At 44.9% G+C, this 16,491-nt stretch overlaps 1 protein-coding gene across 1 annotated transcript in view; it reads right to left on the bottom strand.

Annotated features, from left to right (window-relative positions):
* Positions 1-312: 312 nt before the first annotated feature.
* The window catches only part of LOC115148714 (piezo-type mechanosensitive ion channel component 2-like), a 54,366-nt gene continuing 38,187 nt past the window's right edge, over positions 313-16,491 (bottom strand). The window contains exon 4 of the mRNA XM_029690865.1: positions 313-589. Within this exon, the coding sequence (XP_029546725.1) occupies positions 313-589 (277 nt within the window). The remainder of the gene's footprint in view (positions 590-16,491) is intronic.

Below are 16,491 nucleotides of genomic sequence, written 5' to 3'. Positions count from 1 at the left end.
ATGTGATTCAGCACTCGGCAGTGCCATTCTGTGAGCTTGTGTGGCCTAGTACTTTACGGGCTGAGCCATTGTTGCTCCTAGACATTTCCACATCACAATAACAGCATTTACAATGAACAGCTTTAGAAGGGCATACATTTGACTAACTGATGTGGCTGAAATAGCCAAATCCATTAATTTGAAGGGGTGTCCACATACTTTTGTATATATAGTGTATTTATATATGAAAGTTAAAAGTATTTCCTTTCTTTGGGCTCCGTTAGTCTTGTCACTACTCTTTAGTGAGTTTCTGGCCTGTACTGAGTACAACATTTACAAGGGTAGGGTGTATGGGTGTGTATAGGTGTTGGGAGGGTGGGGTTCCCCTGTAAATCCAGATGCGCCAGGGGCAGACGTTTGTCTGTAGAGAGATGATGAGCTCACCTGACTGTCTGACTCGCATTCGACGTCATGCTGCTGTGATTTGTCTTTCACCTGCGGCTTCTCCTCCAGACTCAGGCACAGTAGCCACGTGACCAGGCCCGCCACGAACATGCCGATGTCTGGCATGAACACACGGATGCCGTTTCCTGCATCGGCACCCCGGACACTGCAGGGAGAGATAGAAACAGGGAAAATGGTTAGCCAACAACGACAGATAAGAAAAGGTAAACAGTTTGGGTACTACTATGTTTACAGTTTTCAAATGCAGTAGCCAACACTGTACTGCTTCATGAGGATTCCTGTCAGCTAGCCAACACTGTACTGCTTCATGAGGATTCCTGTCAGCTAGCCAACACTGTACTGCTTCTGTAACAGTGTAGGGTCCGTCCCTCTCTTCGCCCCAACCCGGGCTCGAACCAGGGACCCTTGCACACATCAACAACTGACACCCCACGAAGCAACGTTACCCATCGCGCCACAAGAGCCACGGCCCTTGCAACGCAAGGGGAAACACTACTTCAGGTCTCAGAGCGAGTGACGTCACCGATTGAAACACTATTAGCGCAAATCACCGCTAACTAACTAGCCATTTCACATCGGTTACACTCACCCCCCTTTTGACCTCCTCCTTTTCCGCAGCAACCAATGATCCGGGTCACGGCACCAATGTAACAGTGTAGGTTCCGTCCCTCTCTTCGCCCCAACCCGGGCTCAAACCAGGGACCGTTGCACACAACAACAACAACTGACACCCCACGAAGCATCGTTACCCATCGCGCCACAAGAGCCACGGCCCTTGCAACGCAAGGGGAAACCCTACTTCAGGTCTCAGAGCGAGTGACGTCACCGATTGAAACACTATTAGCGCGAATCACCGCTAACTAACTAGCCATTTCACATCGGTTACACTTCATGAGGATTCCTGTCAGCTAGCCAACACTGCACTGCTTCATGAGGATTCCTGTCAGCTAGCCAACACTGTACTGCTTCATGAGGATTCCTGTCAGCTCAGTGAGGATATTTGATGCCAGCAGATCAAATGATAACTGTTAGAATTAAACTATACACTTACAATCCCTGTCTTTACAACGAGGCGATGGTAAACACAACGTGATGTGGTTAACAGCTAGTTTATATATAATTCACAACATGGGTTTTATGGCTCATAACAAGGTAGAGTAATCGTTAAATAGTTTACAGTCTGAATTCCTCCTCTATAAATATGTGGGTGTGTTTCTCACTTATAGCTAAATGGTACTCAACTTATGACCAAATCACCTTCATTCATATTCCGATATTGTTTACAGGATTTGTTTTCTCACACAAAACAGTGTGGATTGGTTGGGTAAATATTGAGTAAAGGAAATAAATCAGAGGGGAAATGAGGAAATTAAAAATGAAAAGGTAAACAAAGAAGTCTTCAGGACATGAAGCTCTAACGTCAAAGTACAATGGGTCCATATATTGTGTTCTATACATTGTGTTCTATACATTGTGTTCTATACATGGTGTTCTATACATTGTGTTCTATACATGGTCTCCTATACATTGTGTCCTATACATTGTGTTCTATACATGGTGTTCTATAAACGGTGTGCTATACATTGTGTTTTATAGATTGCGTTCTATACATGTTGTTCTGTAAATGGTGTTCTATAGATTGTGTTCTATAGATGGTGTTTAATACATGGTGTTCTTTACATGGTGTTTAATACATGGTGTTCTTTACATGGTGTTCTATAAACGGTGTTCTATAGATTGTGTTCTATAGATGGTGTTTAATACATGGTGTTCTTTACATGGTGTTTAATACATGGTGTTCTTTACATGGTGTTCTATAAACGGTGTGCTATGGATTGTGTTCTATAGATTGTGTTCTAAACATGGTGTGCTATACATGGTGTTATATAAATGGTGTTCTATAGATTGTGTTCTAAACATTGTGTTCTATACATTGTTTTCTATACATGGTGTTCTATAAAACACATTTTACAGGCCTTTCTCCATCCATGCCAATTAAAGCAAGGCCCATATTAAATATATAAGCATTATCACTAAAAAATAGCATTTAACCCTTAGCTCATCAGTATACTGCGCTAGCTTCTTAAAACACACAGAAAACATTTTGTTCCATAGTAAAAGTGTGGGATATTCCCACTGTCCTCTCTGTTACAGCGCTGGTCTGACTAGTTCTTATTTCCCATGCTCTGGAAAGGTATGCAGTGGCTGTTCCAGCGGGCTCTCTGGTCCCCCTTGCTTGACCAAAAATGTCCCCCCCAACCCCAATTTCCCCTGAAAAGCGTAACCCAACTTCTAAACTTTCATATTTGTTTGGGTTCAAAGCAGTGTGCAGCAACACTTGCAGATGTGATAGAGAGAAGAAAAATGTTAAAAAAACGTATATTTCAGACCTTGAAAGGAAATGTCTTGGGCCAGTAGACCTGAAGTTAATTTTCAGAGGAAGCTTTAGAGATACATTTTCTATTTGTGAATTGGGAGTAGGAGCGCAGTGCTGGCCTATGGTTGGCAGGGCGCATTCATAAGAGGTCCTGGTGGGAGTACACAGCACAGTACACCCTCTATGAACCAGAGGACAGCTCAGGAGCCTGGTATTTCTGGTGAGTCATAGTGCACCGGGAGACCTTGTGGTCGGGGTGGGACCAAGACATCCCTGGGGTGGGAGACCTTGTGGTCTGGGTGGAACCAAGACATCACTGGGGTGGGAGACTGTGTGGTTGGGGTGGGACCAAGACATCCCTGGGGTGGGAGACCTTGTGGTCGGGGTGGGACCAAGACATCCCTGGGGTGGGAGACCTTGTGGTCGGGGTGGGACCAAGACATCCCTGGGGTGGGAGACCTTGTGGTCGGGGTGGGACCAAGACATCCCTGGGGTGGGAGACCTTGTGGTCGGGGTGGGACCAAGACATCCCTGGGGTGGGAGACCTTGTGGTCGGGGTGGGACCAAGACATCCCTGGGGTGGGAGACCTTGTGGTCGGGGTGAGACCAAGACATCCCTGGGGTGGGAGACTGTGTGGTCGGGGTGAGACCTAGACATCCCCGGGTTGGGAGACTGTGTGGTCGGGGTGGAACCAAGACATACCCGGGGTGGGAGACCTTGTGGTTGGGGTGAGACCTAGACATCCCTGGGGTGGGAGACTGTGTGGTCGGGGTGAGACCAAGACATCCCTGGGGTGGGAGACTGTGTGGTCGGGGTGGAACCAAGACATACCCGGGGTGGGAGACCTTGTGGTTGGGGTGAGACCTAGACATCCCTGGGGTGGGAGACTGTGTGGTCGGGGTGGGACCTAGACATCCCTGGGGTGGGAGGCTGTGTGGTCGGGGTGAGACCTAGACATCCCTGGGGTGGGAGACTGTGTGGTCGGGGTGGGACCTAGACCTAGACATCCCTGGGGTGGGAGACTGTGTGGTCGGGGTGAGACCACACAGTCCCTGGGGTGGGAGACTGTGTGGTTGGGGTGAGACCAAAACATCCCTGGGGTGGGAGATCTTGTCTTGTCGTCGGGGTGGGACCAAGACATCCCTGGGGTGGGAGACTGTGTGGTCGGGGTGAGACCTAGACATCCCTGGGGTGGGAGACTGTGTGGTCGGGGTGAGACCTAGACATCCCTGGGGTGGGAGACTGTGTGGTCGGGGTGAGACCTAGACATCCTCGGGGTGGGAGACTGTGTGGTCGGGGTGAGACCTAGACATCCCCGGGGTGGGAGACCTTGTCGTCGGGGTGAGACCTAGACATCCCCGGGGTGGGAGACTGTGTGGTCGGGGTGAGACCTAGACATCCCTGGGGTGTGGTCGGGGTGGGACCTAGACATCCCCGGGGTGGGAGACTGTGTGGTCGGGGTGAGACCTAGACATCCCTGGGGTGGGAGACTGTGTGGTCGGGGTGAGACCACACAGTCCCTGGGGTGGGAGACTGTGTGGTTGGGGTGGGACCAAAACATCCTCGGGGTGGGAGACTGTGTGGTCGGGGTGGGACCTAGACATCCTCGGGGTGGGAGACTGTGTGGTCGGGGTGGGACTTAGACATCCCTGGGGTGGGAGACTGTGTGGTCGGGGTGGAACCAAGACATACCCGGGGTGGGAGACTGTGTGGTTGGGGTGAGACCTAGACATCCCTGGGGTGGGAGACCTTGTGGTCGGGGTGAGACCTAGACATCCCTGGGGTGGGAGGCTGTGTGGTCGGGGTGGGACCTAGACATCCTCGGGGTGGGAGACTGTGTGGTCGGGGTGAGACCTAGACATCCTCGGGGTGGGAGACTGTGTGGTCGGGGTGAGACCTAGACATCCTCGGGGTGGGAGACTGTGTGGTTGGGGTGGGACCTAGACATCCCCGGGTTGGGAGACTGTGTGGTCGGGGTGGGACCTAGACATCTCTGGACTCACTGCCAGGTACACTTGGGAGAGCACAAGGTGATGACGTCAATTAGTTTAGAAGGGATGACAGAGTCTGAATGAAGGGAAAAAAGTCTGACGTAGTGAACTGGATTCTGTTATCAGTTTGAAGGTGTCAAGGAAGGCACTTTTGAAAGAGCAGGTAGCCATTGAACAGAAACGTCTCCTCTAGAGTCCCATGGCAGTTGGGTCCCTGTGATGGTACTTGAAGAAACTTCTTTATAATCTCCTCAGACAGGATATGCTGCCACGAGCAGTGGGTGGATATTTGAGTTTTCACAGGCTTGTTTTGCTTCATGTTGGGTTGCATAAAACTCTAAGCAAATGTTTGGAATCCCATGGCGCTCGCTTCGCATGAGATCTGACATTCAAAAGCGAGCGGCCAGGGGAGGGCACAGACACAGACGCTTTGAACCGAGTGATGTTTGCCTTCGTAAAAATTTAGTAAGTGACAGACGGCGCTAGTTAACACGCTAGAAAAACACATGCAAGAACTGGGTGCCCCGTATGGCGGAGAAAACACAAGCTCTTTAATGAAGCCTCTGTGTCTACACGGTTTGCTTCCCTCTCAGCATTTAAAGGGTCTTTCATCTCAGTCCTGCTCATAAAGACAGAGCTGTAGAGCTGTGAGCTGGCAACAAAAACGTCTGCATATGGCATTAATCTGGAACTGGGAAAGGGCCTTAAAGGGGAGGTGATCAAAGTGGCTAAATTAACTGTACAGATTTAGCTTGTCAGTCTCATCTCTGGAAAGATAGCTTGTATAGCATTGACAATTTAACTGGTTGATGAATACAGAGAAAAGTTGTTACCGAGAGTTAACAGTGAACTGGCAGATCATTTCGGAAACCATAACAAAATTCTGCACTAGCTAGCGAGCTAACTCGATTTAGCTGTTATGAGACACTAACTGGCACTGGACTTTAGGCCTTGAGGCACACTGGCATATCTATCATTAGGAGTAGACTGTGCCACCGTGGCTCTCCAGGGTCCCCGGCAGGGCTACAACACACAGAGAAGGAATAGGCAGCTCAGAGTATGGAAAAGACAAGGTTGTTCAAACAAACCAAAACACCAATATAGCAAAAGGGGGGCTTTGATAAACATGTGATATGGATTTCAACCTGAATCCTAAAAAGTCTTCAACCCAGATAATTTGCATTTACAATAACTTTACCATTTCAAAAATAAGTCATTATTTTCTCTAAAAATGGCATATAGTATTTAAGATGTCAAAACGAGCCACATCAGAAATGAAAGAGCTTCAATTAATAAAGACCTAATAACATTATGATTTGAAGAAAATGGCTGCAATCATGATGACAAACTTAGAAATCATCAAGTTTTTTATTTATTGTTAAAATAGCTTAGAAGATCCCAAAAGACCCTTGCAGGACTTTGTTTTCACCTACTTCCATTACTGTACCTTTTGTTTGGTTCTACACCTCCAAAGGCCCATCCAGTATCCTGTCAATGTGTGTTCTATCTACGGTACGTTGAGAGCTGCTGGATATGATGATTGTCCTGTGTTTCTGTTTGGGTGCACATCCTCACCGCATAGGAGATGACTTTACCATTAAGGCTAATTAAAACATTCTACATGGGCATGTCAGCACATGTCACGCGACATTCCAAATGCACTTAACTCACATTCCACAAAGACACAATCTGCCTTCTCCACTGTTTCAATCACAGTCTGCTACAACTCAATCATTCAACAACTTTTGCATCGGCACATGGAACATGTAAATGAATGCACATGTTAACGAAGAAGCTGTAAAATTCTATGAATACAATCTCCCAAAAAGGAAGCTCATTCATTCAGTCATTTTGCTACCAGACCACCCCATGAGAGAAATAATATGGGAGTCCATGACCTAATAATGACAGAACACTAAGATCAATGACAGGAGGACGTCTGAGTGAATAGCTTTCAATTCCCGACTGAACACATCTCAACCATCTAGTGGGATATCTGGTCGTCCCGTAATCCAATCACATCTCTCGTGCGAGTTCCTAATTAATTACCACGGGCTTCTACCATCTTTGCGTCAAGGTCCATCAGAGCTGAGAGAGTGTGTCGTTCATCTAAGGACATGGCAGAAATGTGAACATTTACATTTTAGTCATTTAGCAAACACTCTTATCCAGTGCGATTTACAGTAGTGCATTTTTTGTTTTGTACTGGCCCCCCGTGGGAATCAAACCCACAACCCTGGCGTTGCACACACCATGCTGGCGTTGCAAACACCATGCTCTAACAACTGAGCCACAGGGAAGACCACATATTCAACGATTGCGGGCTTATCCGAGAGCTTAACATGAAACATATGGCATGCTCATATCTTACATTACACCTGGGCTACAGCACCCAAATAGACTCACATGAGTAGCGTGGGTAGACACATACAGTATATATCCACATCATTTGTGCAGACACATACAGTATATATCCACATCACGTGTGCAGACACATACAGTATCTATCCACATCACGTGTGTAGACACACAGTATCTATCCACATCACGTGTGTAGACACACAGTATCTATACACATCACGTGTGCAGACACATACAGTATCTATCCACATCACGTGTGTAGACACACAGTATCTATACACATCACGTGTGCAGACACATACAGCTGTAGCCCAGGTGTAATGTGGCTGGGGTGGGTTTACTTAATGAGATGAAGAAGCCTGGTTTAAGAGCTTTGACACCTCTACTTTGAAAGGATTGTCTGTAAGCTACGGATTTGTGCATGATCAGCATGTGATTCTGATCCAAACCTTTAGTCCTGCGGCTTCAGCAGACTGTTTAACATTAATAACATAATCATCAGCAAGTATCTCTCCACAAATCCAAATATCATGAATATCACAGGGACCACACACACAGACAAAATGTGGTTTGGTAACACTTTATTTGGATAGTCTGTGGGGCATCTACAGCTGCTCTTCTACATACTATCAGCAACATTTCAACTAACTATCTACTAACACTAACCCTAGCTTAACCCTTATCCTAATCCTAAACGTAACCCTTACCCTGACCCTAACCCTAACCTTAACCCTTATCCTAACCCTAACCCTAACCCTTACCTTAACCCTTGTTCTAAACCTAAACTTAATCCTTACCCTAACCCTAACCTTAACCCTTATCCTAACCCTAAACTTAACCCATACCCTAACCCTAACACTAACCCTAACCTTAAACTTAACCCTAACCCTTACCTTTACCCGAAACTTAACCCTTACCTTAACCCTTATCCTAACCCTAAACTTAACCCTTACCCTAACCCTAACACTAACCCTAACCTTAAACTTAACCCTAACCCTTACCTTTACCCTTGTCCTAAACCTAACCCTAACTGTAACCTTAGCAAACAGTTGCTTATCAACAGATAGTTTGTTGATAGTCTGTAGAGCATCTACATGGGACTATCAGAATACAGATGGAAAATCCATACTATTCATGGAATCCAAACATAAATAGATTTCTGGAGATGGTTCATTAACATAAGCAAAGCTCGTCTCATGTAGCATAGAAAAACCTTTGAACGTCTGAAAGCCGACAGCTATGGATTAACACGATCATGAAAACAAAATAACCTTCATAACCGTTTTAAAAAAATGGAACGAACAGCTAACTGTAGACTGGAAAGCTGGGCATACGTGCGATTGAGTTGGTTTCTGTTGTAAATTATACAATGGGTGGGTCTAATCCTGAATGCTGATTGGTTAAAACCGCATTCCAGCTGGTTTCTATTCCACAAGTTGCCACCGGCTATTTACTCTGTTCCATCAGACTGCGCAATCCACTGTCTCATCAGCCCAGCCAGGCAATTTATAAACTTGATCTCCACTATAAAAAGCATCTAGACATTATCTCACATTTCTTTTAGACTAACATTTAGTTTTCAACAGCAGAGGTTTGTATAAATATTGCTGTTTTTCTCTCAGACATTTGCAACATTGTTTCAATATTTAAATTCGATCTCCAGCTGTCCCATAGTAATGCAACTGACAACAGGAAGACTGAGGAGTCTGCTCTCAATGAGTGTAGACAGCTTGCTGCTGCCGATCTGCTAATCATCAGACGGGGAGGGGAGAGGAGGTAGGCAGTCCACGTGGGTAACTGGAGGGCCCTGCCTATACAAAAACAAAGCCCCGGGCCTATGATTTGTTTATCCGGCCCTGACCATGTGTATCCCGTATATACGACTACTAAAACTTGAAACTTGGAGGAGAGGAGATATTGTGTCTCCTCTACTATTCAAACGGTTATCACGGATACAGTGGTCATTTGGCTGGCCAATTACCGTCATCCAAAATTCCATGACCGTCGCAGCCCTAGCCGAGACCCCGATCAACTGTTCCTGTGCTTTGGGAAACCAAGGCTAACAGGATGATTAAGAAGCTGACAGACAGACTGCAATTGTCAACTTATATCCGTGAAGGACTCGAGAAGGTTGTGGGAAGATTGAGCTGTTCACAGAGTGACACACAGAATGGTCGAGATAGTTCTCCACTGAAACCCAGTGTGTTAAGGTCAATGTTATATGGCGACAATGGTACCCAGTCCTAAATAACACACTCAAAGGGTCCTATTCAGTCGTGATACATAGGAAGAACAATGTTTTCCACTATTGTCTGTGACGCTTCCTATTTCCGGGAAAGCATTCCAATATTGATGAACATTGGCGCTGAAACGATGGAATTTCCCTCCAGCAGCACAGAGTATGACTCAAATGTCAGATACAAGTGTATACATTTTCAAAACATTTCCAGCTTCCCCTGAGTAGGTCAAGAATGGGAAAAAAGTGGAACACGACTGACCAATAAATAAACCAATAATTCTGTCTGGGATGGTGAGGCGGCAGAGTCTTGGCCAATGTAGTAAAGCTCTTCTTTGTTCTGCCTTGGTCAGGGTGGAGTGTGAACCGGAGCTGAGACAGCACTTTGGCCCAATCCAGAGGGTCACAACACTGGACACAAGCCATTGGCCAACACATAGGCCTAATGATGGAACTCAACCAATCATGTCCACCGTATTAAAAGAAGACTGTACCTCAGGGGGTTAAGGAGGGTACAGGTCTGAATCTGTTTACTCTAACTACTTCCTCACCAAATGGAGAACAGGTCTTGAGATGGATTCATTTAGCTCCACTGTTTGCTCTGAGTCAGCGAGCAGGGGGAAGGGAGGGAGAAAATGCCACATTTCTGCACATCAACAAGCATCCAGTCACGGATAACCAGATAATACAGTACAACCCGTTTTCCCCTACTTTTCATACCTCCGTCCATTGCTAGTACAAACACTTTTGGTGTAAGCCATGAGGAACATGTTTAGCTAATTTGTTCATCGAATACAAAAATAGTAAATATAGCTATTGAAGGAAAGTAATAACATATGACCATGGTTGTAACAGGTGATCCAGACATGCTCATATTCAATTACCACAGGTGTTCCTACCGATCTGTTCTAGGGAACATCTTGTTCCCAGATGACAACATCCTGTTTATCTGGTTGTAAGATATCTCTCAGGACATTTAACACTTCCTCCACACTTCAGCTTTAATCCCCTGGAAATCCCGTTAACTGGACTGTTACACATTGGCCAGTATGCTCCAGTCTGTCACTAGACAGCAATTACACTTTCATTGTTTGTACATTAAACAGAGGACATTTGGCGTGTCGCCCCCGGGCAGCCCTCAAGGTACAGCGTGGTCCTGGTGCAGTCCAGGCGAAGCAGGCAGCGCACACAGAGTACCACAGAGAGTCTGGCACCCCGCTGAGCCAAGAGAAACAGGGTTGCACAGTGGCACAATTCAGGCCTCATATCACTGGCCTATATTCCAGCACCTGGCCTGCCTGCAGTATCCAGCCCAACGTTATTAAAGACCTGGAGTTTAACTACTGATTTGAGAATTATACATTAGCGGGTGAAAATGTTTTGTGAACCCGTGTTGAACAGAAATACATGTGTAAAAAATAGATTACGGTGTTTGTGGAGCAGCAGGGATGTATGACAATTAGATATTGGCTGCACTGAATAGACTTCAGCAAGGAATGAGGAAGAAGTCACACTTCTGAAGTGGTCCACCTGCTCCAACCAAGACAGCTTTAGTGTAGCTGAGATGAATCCATCTCAGCTACACTAGTTAGGATATGGACATTAGGGCTGGGAATTGCCAGGGACCTCACGATACGATATTATCACAATACTTAAAGTCGGAAGTTTACATACACCTTAGCCAAAGACATTTAAACTCAGTTTTTCACAATTCCTGACATTTAATCCTAGTAAAAATTCCCTGTCTTAGGTTAGTTAGGATCACCACTTTATTTTAAGAAAGTGAAATGGTAGAATAATAATAGAGAGAATGATTTATTTCAGCTTTTATTTCTTTCATCACATTCCCAGTGGGTCAGAAGTTTACATACACTCAATTAGTATTTGGTAGCATTGCCTTTCAGTTGTTTAACTTGGGTCAAACATTTTAGGTAGCCTTCCACAAGCTTCCCACAATAAGTTGGGTGAATTTTGGCTCCCTCCTCCTGACAGAGCTGGTGTAACTGTGTCAGGTTTGTAGGCCTCCTTGCTCGCACACGCCTTTTCAGTTCTGCCCACAAATTTTCTATAAGATTGAGGTCAGGGCTTTGTGATGGCCACTCCAATACCTTGACTTTGTTGTCCTTAAGCCATTTTGCCACAACTTTGGAAGTATGCTTGGGGTCATTGTCCATTTGGAAGACCCATTTGCGACCAAGCATTAACTTCTTGACTGATGTCCTGAGATGTTGCTTCAATATATCCACATAATTTTCCTACCTCATGATGCCATCTATTTTGCGATGTGCACCAGTACCTCCTGCAGCAAAGCACTCAGGCCTCATGCCACCAGAGGACATTTCTCCAAAAAGTGCGATCTTTGTCCACATGTGCAGTGGCAAATCGTAGTCTGGCTTTTTTATGGCGGTTTTGGAGCAGTGGCTTCTTCCTTGCCTTTCAGGTTATGTCGATATAGGACTCGTTTTACTATGGATAGAGATACTTTTGTACCTGTTCCCTCCAGCATCTTCACAAGGTATTTTGCTGTTGTTCTGAGATTGATTTGCACTTTTCGTATCAAAGTATGTTCATCTCTAGTAGACAGAACGCATCTCCTTCCTGAGCTGTATGACGGCTGCGTTGTCCCATGGTGTTTATACTTGCGTACTATTGTTTTTACAGATGAATGTGGTACCTTCAGGTGTTTGGAAATTGCTCCCAAGGATGACCCAGACTTGTGGAGGTCTACAATTGTTCTGAGGTCTTGGCTGATTTATTTTTATTTTCCCATGATGTCACGCAAAGAGGCATTGAGTTTGAAGGTAGGCCTTGAAATACATCCACAGGTACACCTCCAATTGACTCAAATTATGTCAATTAGCCTATCAGAAGCTTCTAAAGCCATGACATAATTTTCTGGAATTTTACAAGCTGTTTAATTAAAGGCACAGTCAACTTAGTGTATGTAAACTTCTGACCCACTGGAATTGTGATACAGTGAATTATAAGTTAAATAATCTGTCTGCAAACAATTGTTGGAAAAATTACTTGTGTCATGCACAAAGTAGATGTCCTAACCGACTTGCCAAAACTATAGTTTGTTAACAAGACATTTGTGGAGTGGTTGAAAAACGAGTTTTAATGACTTTAACCTAAGTGTATGTAAACTTCCGACTTGAACTGTAGGTGCCATTACGATATGTATTGCGATTCTCACGAATTATCACGATTCTATATGTATTTCGATTCGATATTGTGATTTTATTGCGATTCGATGTTCCAAACATATTGCTCACTCTATGTCTCGTTAGGTTCTAGTTATCAGAGTAAGAACTTTAACCAAGTTTATTCTTCCCAAAGGATCAAACAGCAGACAAAAACATATTCACAACAAGCACTGATATTTAACCCTTTCTCCTAGGCTGAGTCTCCTCCACATCTGAACAGCCAATGTAGCTCTGTTGCTAGACAGAACCTTAGTGATACCTGTTCTTCCTCACCTCATCTGACCTGACCTCTACCCCAATGTGCTCACTCCTCCCCAACTCACGGCTGTCATGGTGACTGGTACCAGACTGTGTCTTTTCTCCTCCCATAGGATCCCTGATGGCGAACAATAACATATCCTGACATAATGTAAACGTTCGAAATTACCCTCTCTCCCTCAATGAAAGGAATAAGTATATTTCATGAAATCAAGAAATCAGAACCCAACAATCTGCTGCACAGGGACAAGAGAGAGCCATGAGAAAACAAGTTTTGATCAGTCATGGAAATAAAAGTGCTGGAAACAAATTGGATTCTTATTTAAAAAGCAGATGGAGAACAAATTATGAAGGAAAAATACTTGAGATTTGCTGCAGTCAACTAGCCAACTAGCGCAAAAATAATATTGCAATGTTGTTAAAATGATACGATACGATATATCATAAAAAATAATATCCCGATATGTAACTGTATACATTTTTTTCCCCCATCACTAAAGGACATGACTCTTTTTACCCTCATTAATTGATATTCTTAATTAATCAACATAGTATAGAAATGCCAACGTTCAAAGCACCATCATAGAGTGTGTGAACTGTTGGATCGTGTAGTATTTCTAGGAACAGAAAGCAGACACTGGGATTCACCACGTCAAACGTCATGTTTCACAGACTAAACAGTAGCTGTTACAGAATCAAACCAAATCTGAAGATATGGGTCAGAGACGTCGTTCTAAATTTGATTCTATACAGGAATAGGATTCTATCCAGGAATTTTCACACAATAGTCAGATGCCCTTGGAACAATCGTGAGGGGATGTCGATATGATGAAGAGGAAATCGGAGGCGGGCCTTACAGTACAGTAGACAATGAAACAAGAGTAGATGACACAAAAGCCCAGTTTGACTTGAGCATGTTGCATGCACAAAGATCAGATTGCCAGCATGATCCTTTATCTCCATGTGAAAGGAAACTAAAGTTAATTTTACCTCAACACACCAACCACCACAAATGTGGTTATAGGGGTTATGGGTAGAAGGCTCAAAGAGGAAGAGAGGACATAATTGCTGCCCAGATGCCACGCCGGAGGTCACATGTCTGATGTCACTTCCTTTACACATACATCCCTCACAACAAACTTCCACATCCAGGTACTTTCCGCAGGTGCTGGAGTTGTAGACAAATTCATGGAAAACAGAAATGAAAACGCTGCACACTGCTGTATCATGCCCTGATCTGTTTCACCTTGTGCTTATCTCCACCCCCTGCAGGTGTCGCCCATCTTCCCCATTATCCCCTGGGTATTTATACCTGTGTTTTCTGTCTGTCTGTGCGAGTTTGTTTTGTTCATTCAAACCTACCAGCGGTTTCCCTTGCACCTTTCTTTGCTATAGTCCCTGTTTTGTAGCTTCCCGGTTTTGACCTTACCTGCCTGTCTGCCCTTCCTGCCGTCCTGTACCTTTGCCTCTACTCTGGATTACCGACCTCTGCTTGACCTGACCCTGAGCCCGCATGCTGTTCCGGTGCCTCACACCCTCTCTGGATTATTGATCCCTGCCTGCCTTGACCTGTCGTTTGCCTGCCCCTGTTTTAATGAATAAACGTCTGTTTCTTCTACACTGTCTGCACCTGGGGCATACCTTAACACGGGATATGCTGCTCATGCTCCCAGGTGATAATTATTTATAACAACGTATAGTTCTTCATCAGGCATCCTTATTCTAGGGGCAACATATTTCCTATGGGAAACACACTTCAGCTTTTATTCCCATAGTTTTTTATTTAGTTTAGTCATTTACTTTTTTGAGGGAGGGGTTACAGGTACAAATAAACACAAAGAAATGCATACAAGACTTACCCCAACCCCCCCCCCCAAGTCCACCTCGAACCCGCCCGAAAACCATGGCTCCCACCTCGCTTAGCCCCCCCCCCACCTCCCCGAAGAAAGCATGCCTCCCACCCATCCCACCTAGAAACCGAGGTTTCCCATCAGTCCCCCTTCCACCCATCCATCCCCCGAGTCTCTCCCCACAAACCGCCGCCAGGCCTCAATTGTTTCTTCACTAGTACCATTTATTCTCGCTGACGATAATTCTGTTATATTTTGTAATAGTAACTGTATCCACTAGTTAAATGGGAGAGAGTGAGGTGGTTGCCAACATTTTGTTTCACGACAGTGCTACCTGACAGCAGTAATCTTTTCTGATTGATTGAGAGATTCAAGGGGCTAAGTAACATAATAGATGCAAAGCATTGAATATTTAAATTCATGCACTTAAAAAAAGAAAAGGTTTACTTTGTCCCAGGAGCATTTAACTGCAGGGCACTTCCACATCATATGAAGGAATGTGTCTACCTGCTTTATGGGACACACTGAACAGTTGGCAGTTGGGGCCAATTTCATTGTAAAACATATTCTTGGTGTTAAATACAGTCTGTGAACAAACTTAAAATATATAAATTGCTGGTTCGGATAATGGGATGCCAAGGTCATATTTTTCCATATTATTTTCCAATTAAAGGGTTGTTCAGATTCAATTACATCTGTGCGCTATCATTTTTTAATGGCTAGCTCAGAATATGAGCTTTCCAAAAGATATTTATATATTATAGTGATCAGTCCTTTCGGGAGCCCAGATCATTTATTTATAACTCCCATCATTGGATGGTTTGGTCGTTGGATTTCCCAACGGACTCCTGGCTAGCATAGATGACCTAAGTTGTAAATATAGAAAAAACTATTTGCCTGGTAATGTGCATGTATCTTTCAAATCTTGAAATGTTCTCAAACCATTACTGTCCATTATATCGGTAAGGGTACGGATTCCACATTTGCAAATGGCTGCCCTCCAGATCGCAAGGAACTTCTGTGAAATATTGGAGTAGGGGTATGCCATTTTCATTCCCAGTTATCACTTTTTTTCAGTTTTGTGCCAAATAGAACTTGTGTGAGCATTAATAGGACATAAGCATAGTTTATATTGTTTAAGGGATATATCAGGGAAGACCACCTCTTCCAGAGCAATAGGAGTCACCATATTACTATAATGAACACGAGGGGAGACAGAGAGCTGGTTTCACGCGCAGGGCACAGCAGGTGTTTATTGTAAAGGACCACAGGAGGAGGCAGGTAGCTGGGTCCAGGGGCAGGCAGAAGGTCATACACAGGAGGAGACAGGTAGCTGGGTCCAGGGGCAGGCAGAAGGTCATACACAGGAGGAGGCAGGTAGCTGGGTCCAGGTGCAGGCAGAAGGTCATACACAGGAGGAGCCAGGTAGCTGGGTCCAGGGGAAGGCAGAAGGTCATACACAGGGGGTCCAAAAGGGCAACAGTACAGGCAGAGAAAAGGCTAGTAACGTCGTCCGGGAGATCAGGCAATAGGTAGATAACAGGGAATCCGATAGGCTAAAGTACAGGCAGGGAATAGGCAAAAACTATAATACACGGGAGGAGTAAATCATGGGAAACCCAGTGCTCTGAAGGCCATGTGTCACAAAACAAACAATACCTCACAGTGATGGGGTGCAAAGAACTGAACTAAATAGTGTGTGATAATGACATACAGGTGTGTGAACAGGTGATTAGAATTCAGGTGATTGGGATCTGGAGAGTGAGT

This window comes from Salmo trutta, chromosome 2 (genome assembly GCF_901001165.1).
Source record: "Salmo trutta chromosome 2, fSalTru1.1, whole genome shotgun sequence".
NCBI lineage: Eukaryota > Metazoa > Chordata > Actinopteri > Salmoniformes > Salmonidae > Salmo > Salmo trutta.
Note: the sequence above shows the minus strand (reverse complement) of the source record. Positions and strands in the feature narration are given on the sequence as shown.